We start from the raw sequence: 26,660 nt of genomic DNA, 5'->3' as shown, positions 1-26,660 counted from the left end.
GGCACGTCCCACCCCCCCGGCACGTCCCACCGCCCTGTCCCCCCGGCACGTCCCCCCGGCACGTCCCCCCGGCACGTCCCCTCGCCCCGTCCCCCCGGCACGTCCCCCCGGCACGTCCCCTCGGCACGTCCCCCCGGCACGTCCCACCGCCCCGTCCCACCGCCCCGTCCCCCCGGCACGTCCCCCCGGCACGTCCCCTCGGCCTCCCGTCACTGTCCAGGCCCAACCTTCTGAGGTGGTGTGTGTGAACAGTGATGATGCAGATCAGGTTGAACTGGTCTTTGACAACAAGAGCTCATTTAAGCCTCCGACATGTTCATGACTTTTATTCTGTTTGGTTGTTTCACTGGAGAAAACCGCTCGAGCCTCCAACCCAGAAAGAAAAACAAAGAAAATTAAAAATACAAGTTATTTAAAAAATTACATTTGGAGGAAACACACTAAGAAGCTACAAAACACAAACATTGGAGCAACCGAAAAGACAGAGTGAAGGTTCCAGAAGGTTTAGTGACAAATTAAAACAGTCTCTTCCATAAACATCTTACACGTTTCATTGGGCGTGAGCGCGCTCCTTCTGAGAAGAGATTCCAGTTCTGAGTTGGCCCCAGAGTCTACATTTGAACTTGAGGTGAAGTCTTTGCAGAGTCATGTCTGTAACGTGTCCCGTTTTCCAGAATAACTCCTCTGAACCAGTCAGTGAGGAAAAGATCATCTGAAAATAAAAAAGTCACAGTCGACACAGAACTGTTCATTCATGTTCAGCTGTTGGTGGTGAAGACTGCGTCCACCGCGCCGTGAATCCACTTTAAATTATCTGCACTTAAAGCTCCTCAGTGGAGGGTGTGTCCAGGGCGGGACAGGCAGGTTTTTGGAGCCTCTGGGCCCCTGTACTGAGGGCGTGTGTGAGAGACAGGTACAAGAGACAGGTACAGAGAAGGCCCCGGCAGAGCTTCATTTGTGTCTCTGGAGAGCTTTCCTCTTCCTCCTCTTGAAAAAGCAGCAGCACCTGAAACACAAGCAGAGTTTGACCCACGTGACACGCCCACAAATCAAATTAAAGGACACATTATATGCTAAATTACCCATGTAATAGCTTTGTGCCCGACATTCCCCAGTTTGAGTCATTTACTGAACTGAACCATGCTAGTCGTTAGCTTTAAGCCAGGAACAGTTCAAATGTTTGTCAGTTGTAGCCCAACATTCTAGTCTGAAACCTGCCGTGATCATATTAACATATTAAATATGAGTAAGTCAGTGGACCGCGATGTTCTGATGCGTTAGTGGTTAACTGTGAATAAACCTGAGCTGTTTTCACAAACTCAGACTTCACTTTGACATGTTGAAAGAGTAAAGGATATTGATGTCATAGAGAGGCGTCTGTGAGAGTCAAATGTTGCTTAATTGGCGGTAAGTGTCACATTAGCATGTCGGGCAAAGCCCCCGTTTATTCCCCCTTTGTACTTCCCTGGCAGTGGATAGTCACTTTCAGTTCTTCCACACCAGAGTGAGTTTAAAGACCAATAAGCAGAATAAAGTGGCAGAGGTCAAAGGTCATGCCGCTGTGCTTTCTTACTTGGTATCATCAGCCACCTCCACCTCGGCGTTGGCTGTGATTGGTGCATTCGAGTGTCCCGCTGTGGGGTCGTCTGTGTTCAGCTCCCCATTGGTGGAATTCATCACCTGATGAACAGTTTAGACAGTGATTTAGTCCTGGACCGAGGCCAAGGACACAAACTCAAGAATACAGCCTTAGATCTAAGATCACAGCACCTGGGTGTACCTGTCACAGAGAGCCTCAGGGCGCCTGGGTGTACCTGTCACAGAGAGCCTCAGGGCGCCTGGGTGTACCTGTCACAGGGAGCCTCAGGGCGCCTGGGTGTACCTGTCACAGAGAGCCTCAGGGCGCCTGGGTGTACCTGTCACAGAGAGCCTCAGGGCGCCTGGGTGTACCTGTCACAGAGAGCCTCAGGGCGCCTGGGTGTACCTGTCACAGGGAGCCTCAGGGCGCCTGGGTGTACCTGTCACAGAGAGCCTCAGGGCGCCTGGGTGTACCTGTCACAGAGAGCCTCAGGGCGCCTGGGTGTACCTGTCACAGAGAGCCTCAGGGCGCCTGGGTGTACCTGTCACAGAGAGCCTCAGGGCGCCTGGGTGTACCTGTCACAGGGAGCCTCAGGGCGCCTGGGTGTACCTGTCACAGAGAGCCTCAGGGCGCCTGGGTGTACCTGTCACAGAGAGCCTCAGGGCGCCTGGGTGTACCTGTCACAGGGAGCCTCAGGGCGCCTGGGTGTACCTGTCACAGAGAGCCTCAGGGCGCCTGGGTGTACCTGTCACAGAGAGCCTCAGGGCGCCTGGGTGTACCTGTCACAGAGAGCCTCAGGGCGCCTGGGTGTACCTGTCACAGAGAGCCTCAGGGCGCCTGGGTGTACCTGTCACAGAGAGCCTCAGGGCGCCTGGGTGTACCTGTCACAGAGAGCCTCAGGGCGCCTGGGTGTACCTGTCACAGAGAGCCTCAGGGCGCCTGGGTGTACCTGTCACAGGGAGCCTCAGGGCGCCTGGGTGTACCTGTCACAGAGAGCCTCAGGGCGCCTGGGTGTACCTGTCACAGAGAGCCTCAGGGCGCCTGGGTGTACCTGTCACAGGGAGCCTCAGGGCGCCTGGGTGTACCTGTCACAGAGAGCCTCAGGGCGCCTGGGTGTACCTGTCACAGAGAGCCTCAGGGCGCCTGGGTGTACCTGTCACAGGGAGCCTCAGGGCGCCTGGGTGTACCTGTCACAGGGAGCCTCAGGGCGCCTGGGTGTACCTGTCACAGAGAGCCTCAGGGCGCCTGGGTGTACCTGTCACAGAGAGCCTCAGGGCGCCTGGGTGTACCTGTCACAGGGAGCCTCAGGGCGCCTGGGTGTACCTGTCACAGAGAGCCTCAGGGCGCCTGGGTGTACCTGTCACAGAGAGCCTCAGGGCGCCTGGGTGTACCTGTCACAGGGAGCCTCAGGGCGCCTGGGTGTACCTGTCACAGAGAGCCTCAGGGCGCCTGGGTGTACCTGTCACAGAGAGCCTCAGGGCGCCTGGGTGTACCTGTCACAGAGAGCCTCAGGGCGCCTGGGTGTACCTGTCACAGAGAGCCTCAGGGCGCCTGGGTGTACCTGTCACAGAGAGCCTCAGGGCGCCTGGGTGGTAGTTCTGACATACACATGGTCTCACTCTGATGCTCTCTGTGGATTCTTAAAGATGTGGAACACATGTTGTGATAGAATTACACGAGGTAATGAGTCGTAATGTGCCGATAGATTATTATATAGACTATTTTAGATATTTTGCAAAGTAGTATAGCTTACATCGTCATGATTTATAATATAAAAGGAGAATTATGGCATGAACATGTTTTATTTGTGAAATAGACACATCAGTGTGTCCTCCAGTCCCACACAAAGCCCGTCATGGGGACATAACGTGGACGTTCAGAGTCCAACACTTCCGCCCGAGTTTCCCGTGTTGGCGGTCGGCTCTTCCAAGCCAGGAGTTTGACCCCGCCCCTCACCTTCCATCTGTGCCCCCCCTGCCGCTCTATTTGCCATGTGGCTGTGGGTGGAACTGTTTAGTCCACCTTTAAATGCCTCCTTCTCAGACTAGTGCCTTCAGATTGAAAATGACAACAGGTGCTGGTACAGTTAGGGTGACCACCTCAAAAAGTCTCAATAGTGAGACAGGTCATGGGATTTGGCGGGACAGATGCGACGCAGCACTAGCCTCTATCCACTGGCCCCTCCCCTCTGTTCACTGGCCCCTCCCCTCTGAAACTAAGTTCTCTGAAGGGAATATGCCTTAACCAACTGCATTTTGACTGAAAACTGATATTCAGTGTGTGTTAATGACACTGTCCTACACACGCAACATGAGCTTTGTTTTCTTTTTTATCTATGAAAAGGCGGGACATATCGTGGGACAGGTGGTCACCTGAGGTGCAGTGGCACATGTGCAGTTACTACCACAGCAGGGCCATGAGCTGGCCTCCTGGGCCTTGAACCATTTGATGAATGTCTATACCCTCTCTTCCCCATTTCATGCTTCAGCCGTCCTGTCTAAAGGCTAAAGCCAGAATCTTTTTAAAAATGACTGATGGCATTGGAAACGTCTCGATTTCAAAAATAGTGTTTAGATGACTCAGAGCGTTTGTAGAGCGCAGCCATCCTGGTCAGATGAGGGACAGAGGGACATGCAGACGAACACACAGTGCACACAGGCCCTGATCAGACCTTTACAGAGGAGCTGAGCATTTATCATCTTCCTATGACACTGTCCTTCTGCGGTCATGTCCGTTCATAGAACACCCATGTGGTATGAGCGTATGCTTCATGTGACACGCACATCTGCTTCACTACTGCTTTTAGTTAGAGAAGTCTGTAGAGCAGCTACTGACACAGGGAAATATGATCAGCAGAGGAAAGTACAGACGAGAGTAAGCTGGAATCTAGAACTGCATTTTACTCCTAAATTTAGGGAAGAAAATAAACTCGATAGAGTCCAGAAACAGGACCACTCTAAAACCCTTTGTGTGTTTGATGAAGGGCCGTGGCTGCAGAGCCGCGGCGCGGTCAAATAGCCCAGCAGTTTCAGGAGCCGCGGCACAGAATAACATGGCAGTTTCGCGGCTCTGTAGACACTCCCTTGATAAAGTGCACAGGAGCCGCAGTCCCCTGACAGGGCTGAAGAGGGCAGCAGCCGCAGTCCCCTGACAGGGCTGAAGAGGGCAGCAGCCGCAGTCCCCTGACAGGGCTGAAGAGGGCAACAGCAGCAGTCCCCTGACAGGGCTGAAGAGGGCAGCAGCCGCAGTCCCCTGACAGGGCTGAAGAGGGCAACAGCAGCAGTCCCCTGACAGGGCTGAAGAGGGCAGCAGCCGCAGTCCCCTGACAGGGCTGAAGAGGGCAACAGCAGCAGTCCCCTGACAGGGCTGAAGAGGGCAGCAGTCCCCTGACAGGGCTGAAGAGGGCAGCAGTCCCCTGACAGGGCTGAAGAGGGCAGCAGTCCCCTGACAGGGCTGAAGAGGGCAACAGCAGCAGTCCCCTGACAGGGCTGAAGAGGGCAGCAGTCCCCTGACAGGGCTGAAGAGGGCAGCAGTCCCCTGACAGGGCTGAAGAGGGCAGCAGTCCCCTGACAGGGCTGAAGAGGGCAACAGTCCCCTGACAGGGCTGAAGAGGGCAACAGTCCCCCGACAGGGCTGAAGAGGGCAGCAGTCCCCTGACAGGGCTGAAGAGGGCAGCAGTCCCCTGACAGGGCTGAAGAGGGCAGCAGTCCCCTGACAGGGCTGAAGAGGGCAGCAGTCCCCTGACAGGGCTGAAGAGGGCAGCAGTCCCCTGACAGGGCTGAAGAGGGCAGCAGTCCCCTGACAGGGCTGAAGAGGGCAGCAGTCCCCTGACAGGGCTGAAGAGGGCAGCAGTCCCCCGACAGGGCTGAAGAGGGCAGCAGTCCCCTGACAGGGCTGAAGAGGGCAGCAGCAGACACAAACACACCTGAGACAGCACGCTCAGTACCTGCACCGAGCCTTCCAACCTGTCAGCAGTGAGGCCATGGGGCACTGGAGCGGGCTGGGACCCTCTCTCCTCTGCCAACTACAGGGGCCATCCACAGGGGCCCAAAGAGAAGGGGACCAGAGAGAGAAGTGAAAGAAGGCCAAGTCAGAGCACGGGTGGAATAAAACCTTGAATATTTGCTATTGTGAGTGGCCTTTAAAATCCTCCATGATCTTCAAAAGTGAAGCATGAGATGTTGTACGTGGATTGTACATAATCTGGACTCAGTTTAGCAAAAACTAGTAGTTTTTTCTAAACTAAGTCCAGATGACTACAACTGAACTTTTTTCTTCAATGGAACACTCCTGGACGAATGAGGGACTACACCGACATGTGGCCTTATTGCTAAAATGTACTGCGTATACTTTACAAAAACAGAGTTACTGCCCTCTAGTGTTGGGCAGGGTTTGAACACAAGGCTGTTCTACACCTCCACTGCCCGCTACAATGACCCCTGCAGTCAGCGCAGGCATTCTGGGTAATGAAGAGGAGTAAGGATGGAATGTTCGCCGGACGCCAGAGCCTTTGTCCTGTGTTAATGATCAGTTATGGTGTGAACATGTGACCACAACAGCACAACAGCACCACAGAACCCCAGACCTAATGTGAGCCACACAGCAGCTGGGGCGGGGCCGCTGCAGTGTGAGCGGACGGGGCACAGTGCTCCAAAGAGAGGGGTCATGTACAGAACCATAGTGCAATGGAACACACTTCTGTTCAACTGTTCCGGTCAATTAACTATTTGAGGAGCATCTTAAGAGACATTCTAAATACTTTCAGACATGGCCCGTTAACACTGCCTGCATCAAATACTGGTAAAAGTACTGCTAAGAATACTGTTAATGTACCGGATCGATAGCAGTATCGAGGATACTCATCTATAAACAGGAATGAAAGTGTTTTACAGATTGTAAATGTTAAGATTTATTGTAAAAACTATGAGTACTTGTGTGCTGCCAGGTATGCTTTGTCCTGTTGTGCGTTGCTTGTTGCCATCGCGTGCTCACCTGGTTTTTGGTCTGCGGTGCCTTCTCTCGGTTGCTAGGCTGCAGGGGCGTCTCTGTGGACACTGGGCCGATGGGCGTGGGCTGCACAAGACACACAGAATTAGCCCTTCATGCCATATTTAGCACACACGTGTACGTACACGTGTGTGTGCTTACACGTGTACTAATAAATCATAATGTAATAAATCATAATGAACACGAGGTTACTTCTCAAACAGATCAGGGTTTCTGTGCCACTCACCAGAGGCTTCCCGGTCCAGTCGTACTGGTAATCGAAGATGTATCCGTTTCTGTCGAAGAGGTCCGTGAAGAGTTTCCTCAGATAGTCATAGTCTGGTTTCTCAAAGAAGTCCAGGCGCCGCACGTATCGCAAGTACGTGGCCATTTCTTCTGTTGCACACACAGCGAGTTTAGACACAAGCACAATCTGCAACACTGGCTGACCTACTCCCCCTGCTGGCCTTTGAGAGCTGGGGCGACCAATTCAAGTACAAAGCCTTAAAACGTGCTTTTCTGCTTTAACCGAGCAATACAACATTCCTTGCCTTTACGGTTTTTTAACTTAGCTCGTTTTACATTCTTTATCCAGATCAAACGTAACAGTTACATCAGTTTACCTGAATTTCACTGATATATTGTAACAGCATCTATTCAGGTGTAAATGGGACCACAGCACTTTCTCTGAATCTGATATTCTCCGAGAAGCAGGGGAAGTGCAGCATTAGCATGCTAATGTTTGTTAGCTTTACCAGGGGCATATTTAGAATGAGATACACATGTGGAGCTGTAAAGTGTTTTAACCTTTTAAAACAGTACAAATCAGGTACAGTCCCTTTAATAACTGAACTAGACAAAAAATAAAAACAGAGGAAAAAAAGAAAAGACAACTAGGTTAAATATTACACAAAAATATTTTTGTTTTATTTTGTGGTGAGGACTTTTATTTCACAATTTACCATATTGAAATGCGGTTGCAAGTGTGAAAATAACAAATAATATCACATATAAGCCACTCCAGAGTACAAGTATATAAATATAAGTATAAGTCCCACCCTGGCTAAAACTATGAAAAGAGATGCGACTTATAGTCCAGAAAATACGGTAAGTCACAGCATATGTAATCTACAGGAGGTGATTTTACCTGGAAAACTATCACAGAGGACTTCTATGGGCGTGTCCCTTTTTGTGTCTCCTATCTTCTGGTATCGCTCCTTCAGAGTGTCCGCCTGAAACACACAGCACAGCCAGTGTTATGTTCAGTGTGGCGGGTGTGGCGGGTGCTGTTCCGAGTCCTCACCTTGAGTCCCTGCCAGGGCAAGCTCCCTCTGAGGAAGTACATGAACATGTGTCCTAGAGCCTCCAGGTCATCTCTCCGGCTTTGCTCTGAAACACAATCAGCTTGAACGTCTGCATCATGTGTGTACGAGTGCAGCGCCCCCTAGTGGCTGTGGCGGCCGTCTCACCTTTGCCCAGGTGTGTGTTGATGCTCATGTATCGGGCTGTTCCGGTCAGGCTCTTGTGTTCTCTGTAGGGGATGTGCTTCTTGGTCTCGGGGTCGATGTACTCCTTTGCCAGGCCAAAGTCGATGATGTGGATGGTGTGCTGCCGTTTGGAGCCAGGACGTCCAACCAGGAAGTTCTCTGGCTTTACGTCTCGATAGATCAGACTTCTAGTGTGCACAAACTCCATACGGGTTATCTAAGGAAGAGTGAAAAATGTGATCTCCTTCACGCTTGAACATTAGAACGCAGCTCGTATCGAACAGCACGCTAACGAGAAAGCAGCACTAGACACACTCAAATTCCAATAGAGGACGTAAATGTTCTTACCAGCTGTATGGCTATCATGAGGACCGTCTTGAGGGAGAAGGTCCGGTCACAGAGGTCAAACAGATCTTCTAAACTGGGCCCCAGCAGCTCCAGCACCATGGCATTGTACTTCCCACAGGGGCCAAAGTAGAAGACTTGCGGGACGCCCTCTGCACACACACATTTCCATGACTCTTAACAGAGTGTCCTACAATAGCAGTATTTATATGGACAATTCGTGTCTTTCATTTGCTTAAAAAACATATGGCAGAACCATTCTATTTGAACTGTCCAAACGTGTTGGTCACATTCTAACATGTCATGTCCGAGCCGGGCCTCCCAGACGCTTCACTTTAGAGCTCTTTGGGACGGTTCCGTTAATGGTAGAACGCATCTTCCATGATCAGGGCTCACAGACGTCTGCTACATAGTAAGTCAAACCTAAAAATGAGACTGATCCCAGCACAAGAAGTGTTCCAGGTTTGTGGCGCAGTGAGATGAGGCTAGAGTCACTTTTTCTGCATTTACACCATTTCATGTTAGAATTGTGCCTTTTTGTAACGGGACAGGTTTGGGTCATGTCAGATGCTTTGGAAACCGCTGATGCTAATGTGTGCTAGCTTTGTTTTGCTAAGCATGAGTGAGAATCGGAGAAAATACAGCCCTTCATCACAAGAGTTTGGAGAAGAATTCTTTTGTGTTTGTATCTGCTTTTTGCTGTGTTGTTTTGAGTTCTCTCTTTGTCCTTTGGAACATTAGAAACTATAGACATTTGGAAGTCAGTTTCTCTGTCAGGGTTCCACATGAGAAGGGGCTAAACCCACACAGGTCCTGTAACTTCGATGAGCAGGCCTCACCTGAACTTCCCAGCTGTTTGTAGAAGCGATATTCTAGATGAAGCTGTGGCGCTCGAGACTTGATTGGCTCCTAGAAAAAGAGGGTTTTATTTAGTACTCAGTTTCATTAGACACGTTAAAAGCACCAGGCTTGGTTTGACTTCACTAATCCTACGTCTGCAACAAGATTTGCCTTTTGAGAGTGCATTTAGCTCCAGTTGTAACTTTATATTGGGAGAGGCAACGTGCAGGACCTTTCACTGTTAAACACCACAAAGTCATCTCTTTGGATCTGGGGGATATTTTCCTTCTGACAACAAATGGCTAGTGCTCTTTACTGACAAAAATACAGTTTCAAAACGTCAGTAAAGCAGCAAATCTTGTAAATCCTATTCTTATAGCTCCATAAAACATTTTGGAAAAGTTTCACTGAAATTCATAAACGATGATACAAAGAAAATGATCACAGGGATCACATTTTGGCCCAAAAATAAGACTCAAATAAATACATGTTTGTTGTTTTATTGCATTTAAAACATGTGTCCTTACTGTGAGCGAGCTGCATCTCCACAAACCTGACTCGTACTTGGCCTGGAGGAGTCCTTTGGATAGAATATTGCACGCTGTGTATTAGACGTATATCTTTAGCATTCTATGTCCATGGACTCATGCCACTTCCAGAGTTATGTCTGTGGCGTCGCTTTAAGTACTTCAAAAGTATTTTGAATGAGTATTTTCATAATCATTTCATATCAAAAGCTCATCTTAACTACGACAAATAACCCCATGAGGTCAAACAGTAGAACATCTCACCAGCTTGATGGCCACGTATTCGTTGGTGTAGAGGTTCTTTCCCAGCCGGAGCTCCCCGAAGTTCCCACAGCCGATCTTCTTCCCCACCCTGAAGTTGGGCCCCACCATGAGCACCCCGGAGTTAGAGCCTGTGCCGCGGCCGCTGTGCCCCGAGCGGCTGCCCGCTTTCCCAGACATCCTTTTGCCATCCTCTGCCTCCGCCTTACCCCCGCCTCCCCCTCCTCCCCCACCCACTCCGCGCTTGTCAAAGTCCATCAGCTTGTGGTAGCCCGGCTTCTCCACGGTTAAGCCAATTCCATGCAACCCAAATGACCACCTGAAGGATCGTCTCGCGGCCTCAGAGAAAAGGCGTTCAAACTCACTAAATCTGGAGAATAAACTTGTTTGTCCTTAGGTGGATAGAAAGGGTCTGAAGACAAAAAATGGTTATGTATTTTGAAGAAAAGGAGATGGGACTGGATCAGTGAGTGCCACAAACTAAAGTTGAAGATGAGTGAGAAGAAACCAAATGAGATGAAATGGTTTGGGGCAGCGGTACCAAGATGAGATCTCCCCCTGGAGGGGCCAGAGATGGAGATGGAGGGCAGCTAGCCGTATGCTAACATGCTAAAATGTAAATCTGAGCGTTTGTGCTAGCTCCAGGCTCCACCACGACGCAGCGGAGTGTGGCCATGTGACGAGTCGTTTCAGAGGTCCAAAAGGAGGTCTGACCATCGAGGTTCCTCCTGTAAGAGAAATGAGATCATAACAAGACAGGCGAACATTCTGGAAACTTTATATATATATATATATATATATATATATATATATATGTGTATGATGTGACTAGTTTGGGAAGCTGGTACCAGAGTTTTACATCAGTCAAGTTGCAGTTCATGAATGAAAATTGAAAAATAAAAGTTGAAAATGAGTAGATGTTGTTCCGAGATCTTAAACAGAATCCATCTTTCATCAATAAGCAGCGTTACACTGAGAACACAGAGACCATTTACAATAACCTGAGCTTTTTTGGTGGCTGAAAACCTCTGGACCACATGTGAGTAGCACCAGAGCAGACTGGAGGTGGCACTGTTAGGTGTGGATTCTTACAGTTAGCACAGAAGTTAGCCTACATGCTAAGAATTCAAAGGTTATTTTGGACAATAATGCACTATAAGCATAGCAACAACCGTTTGACACCGTTTTGTGTCACCAAGCGCCACAAATTCTACAGCGTTGTCTACAAATGATACAAATAGTTTTTTTTCCTTGCTGCTCCATAAAAATGAACGTGCTAGAATGTGAACACAAGTCGTGCGCAACAGTTCTACACACATCGTCCTGAAGGGTCCATGTCCCAGGTCACCAACAGGCGGACTCTGGTCCAGGGCCAAACTTCTGACCACAACCCGTCACTCAAAATATCTTGACCGCTGCTGCCCCGGGCGTGCCGTGTCGCCGCAGCCAGGGGGTCGGCACTAGATCATACACTCCTAACTCACGACCCAGCCGGTCTGCACGCTGACCACATAGAGCATCTGCAAACATGGACGCGCCGTAGGTCAAACCAAACATATCAAAAGTGCAGCGGTTTTCATCTCTTATGGTCCCCACAGAGGATTATGAGATAAGATAAGATAATCCTTTAATATCCACACATTTCCCACAGCTTTAGGATTCTCTCTCACATTCTGGAAACAAACGGGCAGTAAATATGCAATAAAATGTTTAACCTGTTCCATCCATGTATTTCGCCCTGTGCACAATGGTTGGACCCAAATGTCATTGCTTATTAAAAGAGGATCTTATGTTCCACATGTGAGTGTGATGCATCATTAGAAAGCTTAGGCCTTCTAGTTTCTGCAGATGTGCACATGTCACACTGTCAGGGCTTCAGAACTTACACTACAGAGGTCCAAACATAAACAAAACATCCTTTTTTAGTCTCTCCTGAATATTGTCTATTTGTAATGGTCCTGAGCAGGACATACTTCATTGTGTTTATGCTGTTCACTGTACATGCTGTTGTCATGACAACAACTGTGTCAAGTTTCAGATCTCTAGGAACAGAAGCATTTTGGTGCTTTGACCTTTTTGTATCAAAAAGTATATTGTGTGAGCCAAATATGTGCCAACTGTGCCAAACTGTTTTATTACAATTTTTGCTCCTCTATGATCATAAAACATACATTTTGATGTTTTGTAGACCACCAATACCCATTATAACTGCTAAAAACAATGAATGTGAAAATGTGTGAATATGAGGTTACCCATGAATTTCCCATATAAAAAGGTGAAAAAAAAAAAAAAAAAAAAAAATTATATATATATATATATATATAATAATATTTTTATTTTATTTTTGTATTGATATAATACATATATCTAACAAAATGCGTGTTCTAGTCGCCTCCTGCCCATAAATCTAGACTCTGACTGTCTTTAGCACGTAAATAGAGACGATTCTGTGTGAGGAAGCCCTTAGTCCCACCCACCATTCTAAAGCTATTCTTATTGGCTAGAATAATACGTCAATCAAAGTCCGCTAAGTCACTGCTAACGTTAGATATGTGGCTAAAAACACATTAGCTTTGCGCGTCGGAAGTGGCGCATTTTTTCCTCCGGAGGCTGTAGAGAACAAACCGGTGACAGATGGTGGATGGTCTCATTCTGTAGGAAACAGTCTGAAGAAAAGATCGATGCCAAACACCATCTTATAAGTCAAACAGGGCAGGACGAGCCTTAATCCTGACCATCGTCAGAGAAGAAAACTTTGTTTACTTGACAATATCTGGAAATCGGAAAACTTCAGTAAAAAATACAAGTGTATATTGTTGTTCAATGATTCCTTACGGACAGACTGAGCACAAGGATGGACAGAATTAAAGACGTTTCGTCCGTCATAAACAGCAAACAGGACATGCCTTTGTAAAAGTTGAGACTTTCTCACAAACTATTGGCAATTGCTTCTTGGGGCAAATTATTCACTGTAAATCAATGACATATTCGTTTTGTTGAGAAAATAAGCTTTAAAATGATGTATAACTTATGGTATTGACCACGGAAATAAAAGTGATGATGTAAGAGAACGTTTCTAATTTGGAAAATGCGCGCCGGCCACAGGAAGATGTAACAGGTTAAATAACCCATGTACCCACGGTTCAGGGCAGAGAGCTCCTCTATATACTATAGTATATACTATAGTATATACTATAGTATATACTATAGTATATAGTATAGTATACTATATACTATACTATACTTTATACTATATACTATACTATATACTATACTATACTTTATACTATATACTATACTATACACTATACTATACTCATCTATATGTTTAAGTGCCCAATATGAGAGCACAGACACACACAGAGACACACGCGCAGACACACGCGCAGACACACGCGCAGACACACGCGCAGACACACGCGCAGACACACGCGCAGACACACACAGAGACACACGCACAGACACACACAGAGACACACGCGCAGACACACGCGCAGACACACGCGCAGACACACGCGCAGACACACGCGCAGACACACGCGCAGACACACGCGCAGACACACGCGCAGACACACGCGCAGACACACGCAGAGACACACGCACAGACACACGCACAGACACACACAGAGGCACAGACACACGCGCAGACACACGCGCAGACACACGCGCAGACACACGCGCAGACACACGCAGAGACACACGCAGAGACACACACAGAGACACACGCGCAGACACACGCGCAGACACACGCGCAGACACACACGCAGACACACGCGCAGACACACGCGCAGACACACGCGCAGACACACGCGCAGACACACGCGCAGACACACGCGCAGACACACGCGCAGACACACGCAGAGACACACGCACAGACACACGCGCAGACACACGCGCAGACACACGCGCAGACACACGCGCAGACACACGCGCAGACACACGCGCAGACACACACAGAGACACACGCGCACAGACACACACGCGCACAGACACACACGCGCACAGACACACGCGCGCACAGACACACGCGCGCACAGACACACGCGCGCACAGACACACACACGCGCGCACAGACACACGCGCACAGACACACGCACAGACACACGCACAGACACACGCACAGACACACGCACAGACACACGCACAGACACACGCACAGACACACGCGCACAGACACACGCACAGACACACGCGCACAGACACACGCGCATAGACACACATTATTTGGAGCAGTCAATAAAGAAAAATGCTCTGACTCTTCCTGGTTTTCCCGACTGAAATAATCACATCAGAAGAACTCCTTTTCTCAGGTGCGTCCCAATATCTCATTTAGAGGTTCAATTTGTAAAAGCGACACTCAGTCTTACATTTCTTCATGGGAAATTGTAACAAAGCTTCTGCCAATTAAAGTATTAGTCCAAATTACAGGTGGTTCTTTTATGCTGAGAGGGCTTGTCCTCATCCGACTGCACAACACCACAACACCACAACACCACAACACCACAACAACAACAACACCACAACAACAACACCACAACAACACCACAACAACACCACAACAACAACAACACAACAACACAACAACACCACAACAACAACACAACAACACAACAACACCACCACAACAACAACACAACAGCCTTTCACAGAGTTATGTGGAACTACTGTAGCTCTGATTATTTCATGCATTTTTTACGTAAAAATGTAATATACTACCTTAACTAGGGCTGCACAATATTGGCTGTTATAACGCAATGTTTTGACATAATGCAAAACAATATTGTGATAATTTAATACACTTTCTGACACAACAATGTCCCTAACCAAACTTGTACATGCCTCAACTTAGGAGTCAGACTGTGTCAAATTAAACAACAGGCTGATTTTAATAAGGAAAACCTAGAACCATGAATAACTTACTTTTATAACATTTCATTTTAAAAACAGTACATTTCTGTCCAATGTTCGACCTGGATATAGTGACATGTTTAATTAATACTGCAATATCAAATCTTGTGAGATGTATTGTGCCACTCCAGCCTCAGTGTCTGTGAGCAGCACTTTGACATCAGTATTCATCATGTCATGTGTAATTCATGTGTAATACATGTGTAATTCATGTGTTTTCATGTGTATTCATGTGTATTTCATGTGTATTTCATGTGTAATTCATGTGTAATTCATGTGTAATTCATGTGTAATTCATGTGTATTTCATGTGTATTTCATGTGTATTTCATGTGTATTTCATGTGTATTTCATGTGTAATTCATGTGTATTTCATGTGTATTTCATGTGTAATTCATGTGTATTTCATGTGTATTTCATGTGTAATTCATGTGTAATTCATGTGTATTTCATGTGTAATTCATGTGTATTTCATGTGTATTTCATGTGTAATTCATGTGTATTTCATGTGTAATTCATGTGTATTTCATGTGTATTTCATGTGTAATTCATGTGTAATTCATGTGTAATTCATGTGTAATTCATGTGTAATTCATGTGTAATTCATGTGTAATTCATGTGTAATACATGTGTAATACATGTGTATTTCATGTGTAATTCATGTGTAATTCATGTGTATTTCATGTGTATTTCATGTGTATTTCATGTGTATTTCATGTGTTTTTCATGTGTAATTCATGTGTAATTCATGTGTAATTCATGTGTAATTCATGTGTAATTCATGTGTAATACATGTGTAATTCATGTGTATTTCATGTGTATTTCATGTGTATTTCATGTGTAATTCATGTGTATTTCATGTGTATTTCATGTGTAATTCATGTGTATTTCATGTGTATTTCATGTGTATTTCATGTGTAATTCATGTGTAATTCATGTGTATTTCATGTGTATTTCATGTGTAATTCATGTGTATTTCATGTGTATTTCATGTGTAATACATGTGTAATTCATGTGTATTTCATGTGTAATTCATGTGTAATTCATGTGTATTTCATGCTAATACAATGTGACTAAAGGTGTGATTGTGTTGCCAGTGCCACATTCTGAGTCGTTTCTGAGAGTCTGAGGCAGAATGAGGCAGAATGAGGCAGAATGAGGCAGAATGTGGCAGAATGAGGCAGAATGTGGCAGAATGTGGCAGAATGTGGCAGAATGAGGCAGAATGAGGCAGAATGTGGCAGAATGTGGCAGAATGTGGCAGAATGTGGCAGAATGAGGCAGAATGTGGCAGAATGTGGCAGAATGAGGCAGAATGTGGCAGAATGTGGCAGAATGAGGCAGAATGTGGCAGAATGTGGCAGAATGAGGCAGAATGAGGCAGAATGTGGCAGAATGAGGCAGAATGAGGCAGAATGTGGCAGAATGTGGCAGAATGAGGCAGAATGTGGCAGAATGTGGCAGAATGAGGCAGAATGTGGCAGAATGAGGCAGAATGTGGCAGAATGAGGCAGAATGTGGCAGAATGTGGCAGAATGAGGCAGAATGTGGCAGAATGAGGCAGAATGTGGCAGAATGAGGCAGAATGAGGCAGAATGTGGCAGAATGTGGCAGAATGAGGCAGAATGTGGCAGAATGAGGCAGAATGTGGCAGAATGAGGCAGAATGTGGCAGAATGAGGCAGAATGTGGCAGAATGTGGCAGAATGAGGCAGAATGTGGCAGAATGTGGCAGAATGAGGCAGAATGTGGCAGAATGAGGCAGAATGTGGCAGAATGAGGCAGAATGAGGCAGAATGAGGCAGAATGTGGCAGAATGTGGCAGAATGAGGCAGAATGTGGCAGAATGAGGCAGAATGTGGCAGAATGTGGCAGAATGTGGCAGAATGTGGCAGAATGAGGCAGAATGTGGCAGAATGAGGCAGAATGTGGCAGAATGTGGCAGAATGAGGCAGAATGTGGCAGAATGAGGCAGAATGTGGCAGAATGTGGCAGAATGAGGCAGAATGTGGCAGAATGAGGCAGAATGAGGCAGAATGAGGCAGAATGAGGCAGAATGTGGCAGAATGAGGCAGGAGAAAGTGCAGGAGGACGTGGATGGTGCATGTTTGGGGGATGGCGGTGTCAGCTCCACAGACACGGGCCCGCTGCTCTCACCACCCACACGGTTCACGGAGCCTTCTCCCGCGATCTCACGCACCACGTCACATCAGAAACACCGCAAACATCACAAAACCATCTCCAATCCCGTCCAACCCACCGCGGCACGAACAGAGCCGAGGCAAAACGCTCCGAAGGAAGAAAATGGCTACAGTTAGCATCACAGCTAACCTTAGCGAATAGCATGCAGCAAACGAGCACAGAGCCTTTAATGGACGTGGAGAGTGTAGATGTGGTGTGGTGTGAACGGCTCACGTTCACAGAGAAGTCTTAGTCATGAGTAAATGTCACTGAGGATGAGTTAGAAGCCGCGGAGCTGTGCGACGCAGGAAGTTTGGCTCAAGCTAGGCCACAACACAAGTGTATGGGCCAGTCTGACGGCCTAAACCTCGACATTACCAGCTCTAAGAACGTTTAATCCACCTCGGGAAAGTAAAACAAGCACAATAAATATGAAGTTGCAAAGCTGATAGCAACGTGTGCCAAGTTAATAGAAAATGTGTTGCAAAATTCAGCTACCAACTTCCCAGCATCTGCTGTAAAGAAGTAGCCGCTCATCGAGGCTAATATAGCTTAGCATCACAGCTAACTAGCCTTTGCTGCTAACGCTGAAATTGTGCCCATACAGTCATTCAGAAATCGGGCTATTTGTCACGGGATGGCAAAGATGACGAGATCAAAGTTAAAATACACGCTAACTTACTCAAAATAAAGTGACTTACTCGGTGGTTTCTTTACTTGAGGCTGAAGTGTTCCGTTTTTCTCCGTCTGGTTTTCCTGCTCATGTCTTTTTGCTGGAGATGTTTGGCTAACCAGCTGCAAGGCTCGCCACAGTCACAACGACATCTGCGTAAGTCACGCTCAGAACAGCGCGCGGAGCCGCGCGGAGCCGCGTAACGCGCTCCGTGAATCCGGAGCTGCGCCAGAGAAGTGGCGCACACTGAGATTCAGACCCAAAAGTTCATTTTTGTAGATTCACTTTTTTAAACTTGTTTTATTTTCTGATAATCAGTACACAGGTTTAATTTGTGATCAATAATATGATCAATAAATATCCCAGTTTGTTTTTTTAAGTGTGTGATTTTGGAGAAAATATGAATTTCAATCTTCCCAAAAATCCATCCATTTTCTCCATTTTCTACCGCTTGTTCCCTTTCGGGGTCGCGGGTGACTGGAGCCTATCCCAGTGACTTCGGGCCTTAGGCGGGGTACACCCTGGACAGTGGCCAACTTGTCGCAGGGCCAACACAGAGACACAGATATTACAGACAGTTCACGCTCACATTCATTCACTAAGGCCAACTTAGAGTCACCAATTTTGCCTAACACATGCATGTCTTTGGACGGTGGGAGGAGCCGGAGAACCCGGAGAGAACCCACGGTAACACGGGGAGAACATGCAAACTCCACCCAGAGAGATCATGTGATGTTGGTCTGGTCCAGGAATCGAACCCATGATCTCCTTCTTGGAAGGCAAGAGCGCTAACCGCCTTTGCCACCGTGCACCCTCTTCTTCCCAAAAATATAACAATAAAATTAAGATCCAGTTGGTCCAGTTTTTATCTATCATCTTGTGCGGACAGGGACAGGGCCTTTCATTGCAGCGATAAATAGATGAGTGGATACAATAGATATGATCACAGTTCAGTTTTATAGCGGCAGCTACATGGAGTTTATTTGCAGAATATGCAGATATTTCAGCATCACTTGTGTTGACTCTGATAGTTTCAGAAATAGATTGAGTCAAAGAAAAATCAAATCAAATGTTGAGTTTAATCATATTGAGTTGGTTCAGGATCATTATTATATTTATCCTTCCATTGTAAACTTGCTCATAAATGGTAAATGGTTACATTTATATATTGTTTTTTCTGCCCACAAGGCACTTTAACCGCTTTACATCAGGGAACCAGTCACAGACCAGTGTGCGCAGACGCAGGCGGGTTACGTGTCTTGCACAAGGACACACCGGCAGTATTCACCTGAGGCAGCTGCGATCGCACCACAAACCTGTGGGTCAGTGGATCTGACCGCTCCACCAGGATGTTCATGTTGAGAGCGCGATTCGACAATAGAAATCCTACTTCCATCTCAATGAATCCCTGAGCGGAGTATGATGTTGGATCGGCCATAGTCATCCATGGGAACCATAGCAACATGTCACTCAGGGTTTGTTTGGGTGTTTTTGTCTGTTTTTTAGCATTGATTTTCATTGTATGTGTGTACTGTATATACTGTATATACTTTGCCCTCCGGAGAGCGCGAGCTGTGTGACGCAGAGGAAGGAGGAGAGAGTGTGTGACGCAGAGGAAGTAGGAGAGAGTGTGTGACGCAGAGGAAGGAGGAGAGTGTGTGACGCAGAGGAAGGAGAAGAGAGTGTGTGACGCAGAGGAAGTAGGAGAGAGTGTGTGACGCAGAGGAAGGAGGAGAGTGTGTGACGCAGAGGAAGGAGGAGAGAGTGTGTGACGCAGAGGAAGGAGGAGAGAGTGTGTGACGCAGAGGAAGTAGGAGAGAGTGTGTGACGCAGAGGAAGGAGGAGAGTGTGTGACGCAGAGGAAGGAGGAGAGAGTGTGTGACGCAGAGGAAGGAGGAGAGAGTGTGTGACGCAGAGGAAGGAGGAGAGAGTGTGTGACGCAGAGGAAGGAGGAGAGAGTGTGTGACGCAGAGGAAGTAGGAGAGAGTGTGTGACGCAGAGGAAGGAGGAGAGTGTGTGACGCAGAGGAAGGAGGAGAGAGTGTGTGACGCAGAGGAAGGAGGAGAGAGTGTGACGCAGAGGAAGGAGGAGAGAGTGTGTGACGCAGAGGAAGGAGGAGAGAGTGTGTGACGCAGAGGAAGGAGGAGAGAGTGTGTGACGCAGAGGAAGGAGGAGAGAGTGTGTGACGCAGAGGAAGGAGGAGAGAGTGTGACGCAGAGGAAGGAGGAGAGAGTGTGTGACGCAGAGGAAGGAGGAGAGAGTGTGACGCAGAGGAAGGAGGAGAGAGTGTGTGACGCAGAGGAAGGAGGAGAGAGTGTGACGCAGAGGAAGAAGGAGAGAGTGTGTGACGCAGAGGAAGGAGGAGAGAGTGTGACGCAGAGGAAGGAGGAGAGAGTGTGTGACGCAGAGGAAGGAGGAGAGAGTGTGTGACGCAGAGGAAGGAGGAGAGAGTGTGTGACGCAGAGGAAGGAGGAGAGAGTGTGACGCAGAGGAAGGAGGAGAGAGTGTGTGACGCAGAGGAAGGAGGAGCAGCTGCACCAGGACACCAGCAGCTGCACCAGGACACCAGCAGCTGCACCAGGACACCAGCCGCTGCAGCAGCTGCACTAGCAGCTGCACCAGGACACCAGCAGCTGCACCAGGACAGGACACCAGCAGCTGCACCAGGACACCAGCAGCTGCAGCAGCTGCACCAGGACACCAGCAGCTGCACCAGGACACCAGCAGCTGCAGCAGCTGCACCAGGACACCAGCAGCTGCACCAGGACATCAGCAGCTGCACCAGGACACCAGCAGCTGCAGCAGCTGCACCAGGACACCAGCAGCTGCACCAGGACATCAGCAGCTGCACCAGGACACCAGCCGCTCCACCTCCTGTAACAGACTCATCCTCGTCTGAGATGAGCCCCATGAGGGTGGTGTCGTCATGGCGATGAGGGTGGTGTCGTCATGGCGATGAGGGTGGTGTCGTCATGGCGATGAGGGTGGTGTCGTCCACAAACTTGATCAGTTTTACAGAGTCGTGGCTGGAGGTGCAGCAGTTTGTCACAGGGAGAAGAGCAGGGGAGAAAGTACACAGCCCTGTGGAGCTCCTTATTTTGACCTCATGTTGCATGTTGAGAGTTAACCATCTGTATAATTAGGCCCGAGCGCCACAAGCTGGCGAGAGGCCTATTAATCTCGTAAGGCCGTGCGAAGCACGGCTGCGAAAGTGCGCACGCAGTGCGCACGAAATCGAGCGCAAACACTCACTAATGCACTCCTTCACTCATGCACGCCCCGTGCAGACTAATTAGTAGTAGGAAAATGGAACATTACCGTTGTAAACGGGCAAAGCCCGTGCAAAAGTGCGCACTAAACGAGCACTTTACATTGGGATCCCCATATAAAGCACTCATTTGCGCTAAGTAGCTCACGAATACGTTCCCCGTCTCTTGCATGTTCCGTTCATATAAACATGTAATGCAAAACTTGAACATTATTACTGTATAGAGGGCCAAAAACACAAAGTGGGCGGAGCCCACTCAAAATGAACGAAAGTACCCGTCAGTGACCAGGGACCCACACCATGAGGTAGGAAAAGCGCGAGCGCTTTCCGAAAATGTATAGTTTATGATATTTGAAAAATGGGAAACATTGTTTTCGCATCGGAATATTATTCTTTCTTCTTCTTCTTCTTCTTCTTCTTCTTCTTCTTCTTCTTCTTCTTCTTCTCGGGACCAACCCCCCTATTTTTCACCCAGTGAACATTGACGAAAAGTCACAAAAATTTGCACACCTCTAAAAATCGTGCCTCTCTACATTCTGGCTATTTCCCTTTTCTAAAATAACAAAAATTGGCGCGTCAGCGCCCCCAAATGTACCAAAAATGCATTGAGATAGGAAATGACCCAAAAAAAATCTGATCGTAGAATCATGAAATTTGGTGCAGAGGTAGATCTTGACAAGAGAAGTAAAAAATATTATTACGGCAACGCCGTCCGCCCAACCAAATGTCGGCCATATTGGTTCAAAAATGGCTAAACATGACTCGGGAGTTTTTCCAAACGTCGTACTTTTACGAACTCCTCCCAGGGCGTTGGCCCTAAAAAGCTGAAATTTGGTGAAAATGCTACTGAGGAGTGGGACATCAAAAGTAATCCAAATTACATTGAAGCCGCAAACTTTAGCTAGAATTTCAGAAATCTCCCAAATTTAACATTTCTGCCGTTTGCGCAGATAAAGTCCGAATTGCGTCAAATTAGAATCAGTTGTTAAACTCTTTGCCCTAAACCTACTTGAAGTGAAATAAGTTAATTTGGCGCCACAGCGCCCCCTACAGAGTTTATATGGAGGTTAAATGTTCAGTTTTGCGAATTTATCTGAAATTTGACACAAAACTCAATTTTGGCCCCATCAAAAATGTAAATGAGACCCATGTCATAATTGTTATGGCTTTGCTGTAACGATGACCGAAACCTCCCATGTTATTCCAATGGGGAAATCGCCAGAACATGTTTACACTTTAGACTTTCACAAACTCGTCGTTCAACATGAAATTTGGTGAGACTCATCTTCAGGTGTGAACCATCAAAAGTTATTCACATTTTTATTCAAAGAGTCACGGCGCACATTTTGCCAAGAATTCGAAATAAAATTGCTTTTTGATGTAAAACAAAGGGGAGAAGATGTGACAGCGTCACAGATTCAGCAGTAGGCGTAATAAAAGGACAATTGGGGCGCGTTAGCGCCCCCTCCTCTTGCGGCGTGGCGGCGGTGTGGCGAGGGCCGATCATTGCCGCTTGCGGCTATATTTGTTTTTATTTTTGTTTTAAATGGGGCATGTAGCAGCCCAATGATAAATCTTTTTCATGCTCCTATTCACCCATTTGTTGTTTAAGTGTATTTTGTGGTGTTGCTGAACTTTAATATACTAATTAACCTAATTAGCTCTTGATATATCAGCCACTATTAAACTTAATTTGTAACAGATCATTTGCAACAATTACTTTAGGCTTAAAGAAACGTTTGCCTTGCTCGTCATCACGCCAGCAGAGGGCGGTACAGAGCGTGTCCAGCAGAGGGCGGTACAGAGCGTGTCCAGCAGAGGGCAGTACAGAGCGTGTCCAGCAGAGGGCGGTACAGAGCGTGTCCAGCAGCGGGCGGTACAGAGCGTGTCCAGCAGAGGGCGGTACAGAGCGTGTCCAGCAGAGGGCGGTACAGAGCGTGTCCAGCAGAGGGCGGTACAGAGCGTGTCCAGCAGAGGGCGGTACAGAGCGTGTCCAGCAGAGGGCGGTACAGAGCGTGTCCAGCAGAGGGCGGTACAGAGCTTGTTGAGTACGGACACTGACGGTGAAGAAGAAACAACATGGCCGCCTCCTGTCGGCTGCTTTTTTTCTGACAGACTTTCAGGTCACGGGATCCGCTGCAGTTTGAACTCAAACACACTCTAACCTTCCTCTTGTGAGACATGTTTCCAGAGGCGACCCGGAGCCTGAGAGCTGCGGGCCTGTGCTGCACTAAAGCCGGGCTGCTGACAGCCGCCAGGCCGCTGGTCGCACATGGAGCCTCCTCCCGCAGACACTTCAGCCTCCAGCGCCGCCTCGGAGCCCGGGCGCCGCCTCCGCCTAAAGCGCCCCGGGAGAGGGTGCACATCCCCGGCCTGGAGATGGTCACCTACGGCGACAAGATGCACTTTGTCCCTGGGCTGGCCAAACCGGAGACACCGCATTGGGAGAGGGACTACCAGGACCCGCGGTGGTACCGCAGCCCGCCGCTCAGTGACATGCCGCTGGCTCAAGAGCAGCCGTGCTTCCTGTTCCACCAGCGGACCAACGCCATGGAGGGTACGTGCTCTGTAGTGTACGTGCTCTGTAGTGTACGTGCTCTGTAGTGTACGTGCTCTGTAGTGTACGTGCTCTGTAGTGTACGTGCTCTGTAGTGTACCTGCTCTGTAGGGCTCAAGCCTCTGTAGTGTACGTGCTTCGTAGTGTACGTGCATCGTAGTGTACGTGCTCTGTAGGGGTCAAGCCTCTGTAGTGTACGTGCTCTGTAGTGTACGTGCTCTGTAGGGCTCAAGCCTCTGTAGTGTACGTGCTTCGTAGTGTACGTGCTCTGTAGGGGTCAAGCCTCTGTAGTGTACGTGCTCTGTAGTGTACGTGCTCTGTAGTGTACGTGCTCTGTAGTGTACGTGCTCTGTAGGGCTCAAGCCTCTGTAGTGTACGTGCTTCGTAGTGTACGTGCATCGTAGTGTACCTGCTCTGTAGTGTACGTGCTCTGTAGGGCTCAAGCCTCTGTAGTGTACGTGCTTCGTAGTGTACGTGCATCGTAGTGTACGTGCTCTGTAGGGGTCAAGCCTCTGTAGTGTATGTGCTCTGTAGTATACGTGCTCTGTAGTGTACGTGCTCCGTAGTGTACCTGCTCTGTAGTGTACGTGCTCTGTAGGGCTCAAGCCTCTGTAGTGTACGTGCTTCGTAGTGTACGTGCATCGTAGTGTACGTGCTCTGTAGGGGTCAAGCCTCTGTAGTGTATGTGCTCTGTAGTGTACGTGCTCTGTAGTGTACGTGCTCTGTAGTGTACGTGCTCTGTAGGGCTCAAGCCTCTATAGTGTACGTGCTTCGTAGTGTACGTGCTCTGTAGTGTACGTGCTATGGAGTGTACGTGTTCTGTAGTGTACGTGCTCTGTAGGGGTCAAGCCTCTGTAGTGTACGTGCTATGGAGTGTACGTGTTCTGTAGTGTACGTGCTCTGTAGGGGTCAAGCCTCTGTAGTGTACGTGTTCTGTAGTGTACGTGCTCTGTAGGGCTCAAACCTCTGTAGTGTATGTGCGCTGTAGTGTACGTGCTCTGTAGGGGTCAAGCCTCTGTAGTGTACGTGCTCTGTAGTGTACGTGCTCTGTAGTGTACGTGCTCTGTAGTGTACGTGCTCTGTAGTGTACGTGCTCCGTAGTGTACGTGCTCCGTAGTGTACGTGCTCTGTAGGGGTCAAGCCTCTGTAGTGTACGTGCTATGGAGTGTACGTGTTCTGTAGTGTACATGCTCTGTAGGGGTCAAGCCTCTGTAGTGTACGTGCTATGGAGTGTACGTGTTCTGTAGTGTACGTGCTCTGTAGGGCTCAAACCTCTGTAGTGTATGTGCGCTGTAGTGTACATGCTCTGTAGGGGTCAAGCCTCTGTAGTGTACGTGCTATGGAGTGTACGTGTTCTGTAGTGTACGTGCTCTGTAGGGGTCAAGCCTCTGTAGTGTACGTGTTCTGTAGTGTACGTGCTCTGTAGGGCTCAAACCTCTGTAGTGTATGTGCGCTGTAGTGTACGTGCTCTGTAGGGGTCAAGCCTCTGTAGTGTACGTGCTCTGTAGTGTACGTGCTCTGTAGTGTACGTGCTCTGTAGTGTACGTGCTCCGTAGTGTACGTGCTCCGTAGTGTACGTGCTCTGTAGGGGTCAAGCCTCTGTAGTGTACGTGCTATGGAGTGTACGTGTTCTGTAGTGTACATGCTCTGTAGGGGTCAAGCCTCTGTAGTGTACGTGCTATGGAGTGTACGTGTTCTGTAGTGTACGTGCTCTGTAGGGCTCAAACCTCTGTAGTGTATGTGCGCTGTAGTGTACATGCTCTGTAGGGGTCAAGCCTCTGTAGTGTACGTGCTATGGAGTGTACGTGTTCTGTAGTGTACGTGCTCTGTAGGGGTCAAGCCTCTGTAGTGTACGTGTTCTGTAGTGTACGTGCTCTGTAGGGCTCAAACCTCTGTAGTGTATGTGCGCTGTAGTGTACGTGCTCTGTAGGGGTCAAGCCTCTGTAGTGTACGTGCTATGGAGTGTACGTGTTCTGTAGTGTACGTGCTCTGTAGGGGTCAAGCCTCTGGTCACACCAGGCTCATTTACTGGATGAACTCAATCATTTTAATAGGATTGAACTGTCAGACTAAAATTGACTTAAACATTGCACACTATGAGCACATTTAAGACATGAGCACATGTAAGACATGAGCACATGTAAGACATGAGCACATTTAAGACATGAGCACATGTAAGACATGAGCACATTAAAGACATGAGCACATGTAAGACATGAGCACATTTAAGACATGAGCACATGTAAGACATGAGCACATGTAAGACATGAGCACATTAAAGACATGAGCACATGTAAGACATGAGCACATTTAAGACATGAGCACATGTAAGACATGAGCACATGTAAGACATGAGCACATTAAAGACATGAGCACATGTAAGACATGAGCACATTTAAGACATGAGCACATGTAAGACATGAGCACATTAAAGACATTCACAGCTTTTTTTACACTTGAGCTGTTAAAACAAAAGTGCTGAGGTTGAGCTTTATTAGATGATCCTGACCCTCAGGATGAGCCTGACCTTCAGGATGAGCCTGACCCTCAGGATGAGCCTGACCTTCAGGATGAGCCTGACCCTCAGGATGAGCCTGACCTTCAGGATGAGCCTGACCTTCAGGATGAGCCTGACCCTCAGGATGAGCCTGACCTTCAGGATGAGCCTGACCCTCAGGATGAGCCTGACCTTCAGGATGAGCCTGACCTTCAGGATGAGCCTGACCCTCAGGATGAGCCTGACCCTCAGGATGATCCTGACCCTCAGGATGATCCTGACCTTCAGGATGAGCCTGACCCTCAGGATGATCCTGACCTTCAGGATGATCCTGACCTTCAGGATGAGCCTGACCTTCAGGATGAGCCTGACCCTCAGGATGATCCTGACCCTCAGGATGAGCCTGACCTTCAGGATGATCCTGACCCTCAGGATGAGCCTGACCTTCAGGATGAGCCTGACCCTCAGGATGATCCTGACCCTCAGGATGAGCCTGACCCTCAGGATGAGCCTGACCCTCAGGATGATCCTGACCTTCAGGATGAGCCTGACC

At 48.3% G+C, this 26,660-nt stretch overlaps 2 protein-coding genes across 5 annotated transcripts in view; one reads left to right on the top strand and one right to left on the bottom strand.

Annotated features, from left to right (window-relative positions):
- Positions 1-395: 395 nt before the first annotated feature.
- On the bottom strand, positions 396-10,403 carry LOC140356766 (casein kinase I-like). 4 transcript variants are annotated; one of them, XM_072441954.1, is made up of 11 exons: positions 10,029-10,403; positions 9,237-9,306; positions 8,401-8,549; positions 8,035-8,269; positions 7,869-7,954; positions 7,713-7,797; positions 6,813-6,958; positions 6,572-6,652; positions 5,526-5,603; positions 1,574-1,680; positions 396-1,006 (listed from the first exon to the last, which is right to left on the bottom strand). In XM_072441954.1, exons 1-11 carry the CDS (start codon positions 10,281-10,283, stop codon positions 952-954), a joined length of 1,347 nt encoding a protein of 448 aa, XP_072298055.1. In that variant the 5' UTR covers positions 10,284-10,403; the 3' UTR covers positions 396-951. The 4 variants fall into 4 exon arrangements, with proteins under 4 accessions (XP_072298055.1, XP_072298058.1, XP_072298056.1 ...); XM_072441957.1 differs by having other exon boundaries at positions 6,813-6,961; positions 10,029-10,394; XM_072441955.1 differs by lacking the exon at positions 5,526-5,603 and having other exon boundaries at positions 6,813-6,961; positions 10,029-10,401.
- A 12,735-nt stretch (positions 10,404-23,138) lies between these two features.
- The window catches only part of mrpl37 (mitochondrial ribosomal protein L37), an 18,130-nt gene continuing 14,608 nt past the window's right edge, over positions 23,139-26,660 (top strand). The window contains exon 1 of the mRNA XM_072441953.1: positions 23,139-23,610. Within this exon, the coding sequence (XP_072298054.1) occupies positions 23,235-23,610 (376 nt within the window). The 5' untranslated portion in view covers positions 23,139-23,234. The remainder of the gene's footprint in view (positions 23,611-26,660) is intronic.

This window comes from Eucyclogobius newberryi, unplaced genomic scaffold (genome assembly GCF_026437365.1).
Source record: "Eucyclogobius newberryi isolate DKJ021-1_F unplaced genomic scaffold, fEucNew1.0.hap1 SCAF_12, whole genome shotgun sequence".
NCBI lineage: Eukaryota > Metazoa > Chordata > Actinopteri > Gobiiformes > Gobiidae > Eucyclogobius > Eucyclogobius newberryi.
This window is presented reverse-complemented; position numbering and strand designations above follow the sequence as displayed.

Bases quoted from the DNA above. Each gene is read 5' to 3' on its own strand.
- LOC140356766 (XM_072441957.1), bottom strand. From the start codon at position 10,283: ATGGACTTTGACAAGCGCGGAGTGGGTGGGGGAGGAGGGGGAGGCGGG. The intron at 1,681-5,525 runs GTACTGAGCGTG...ACTGTTCATCAG, and splicing joins GGTTGGAAGGCTCGGTGCAG to GTGATGAATTCCACCAATGG. The intron at 1,007-1,573 runs GTAAGAAAGCAC...CTTGTGTTTCAG, and splicing joins GAGGTGGCTGATGATACCAA to GTGCTGCTGCTTTTTCAAGA.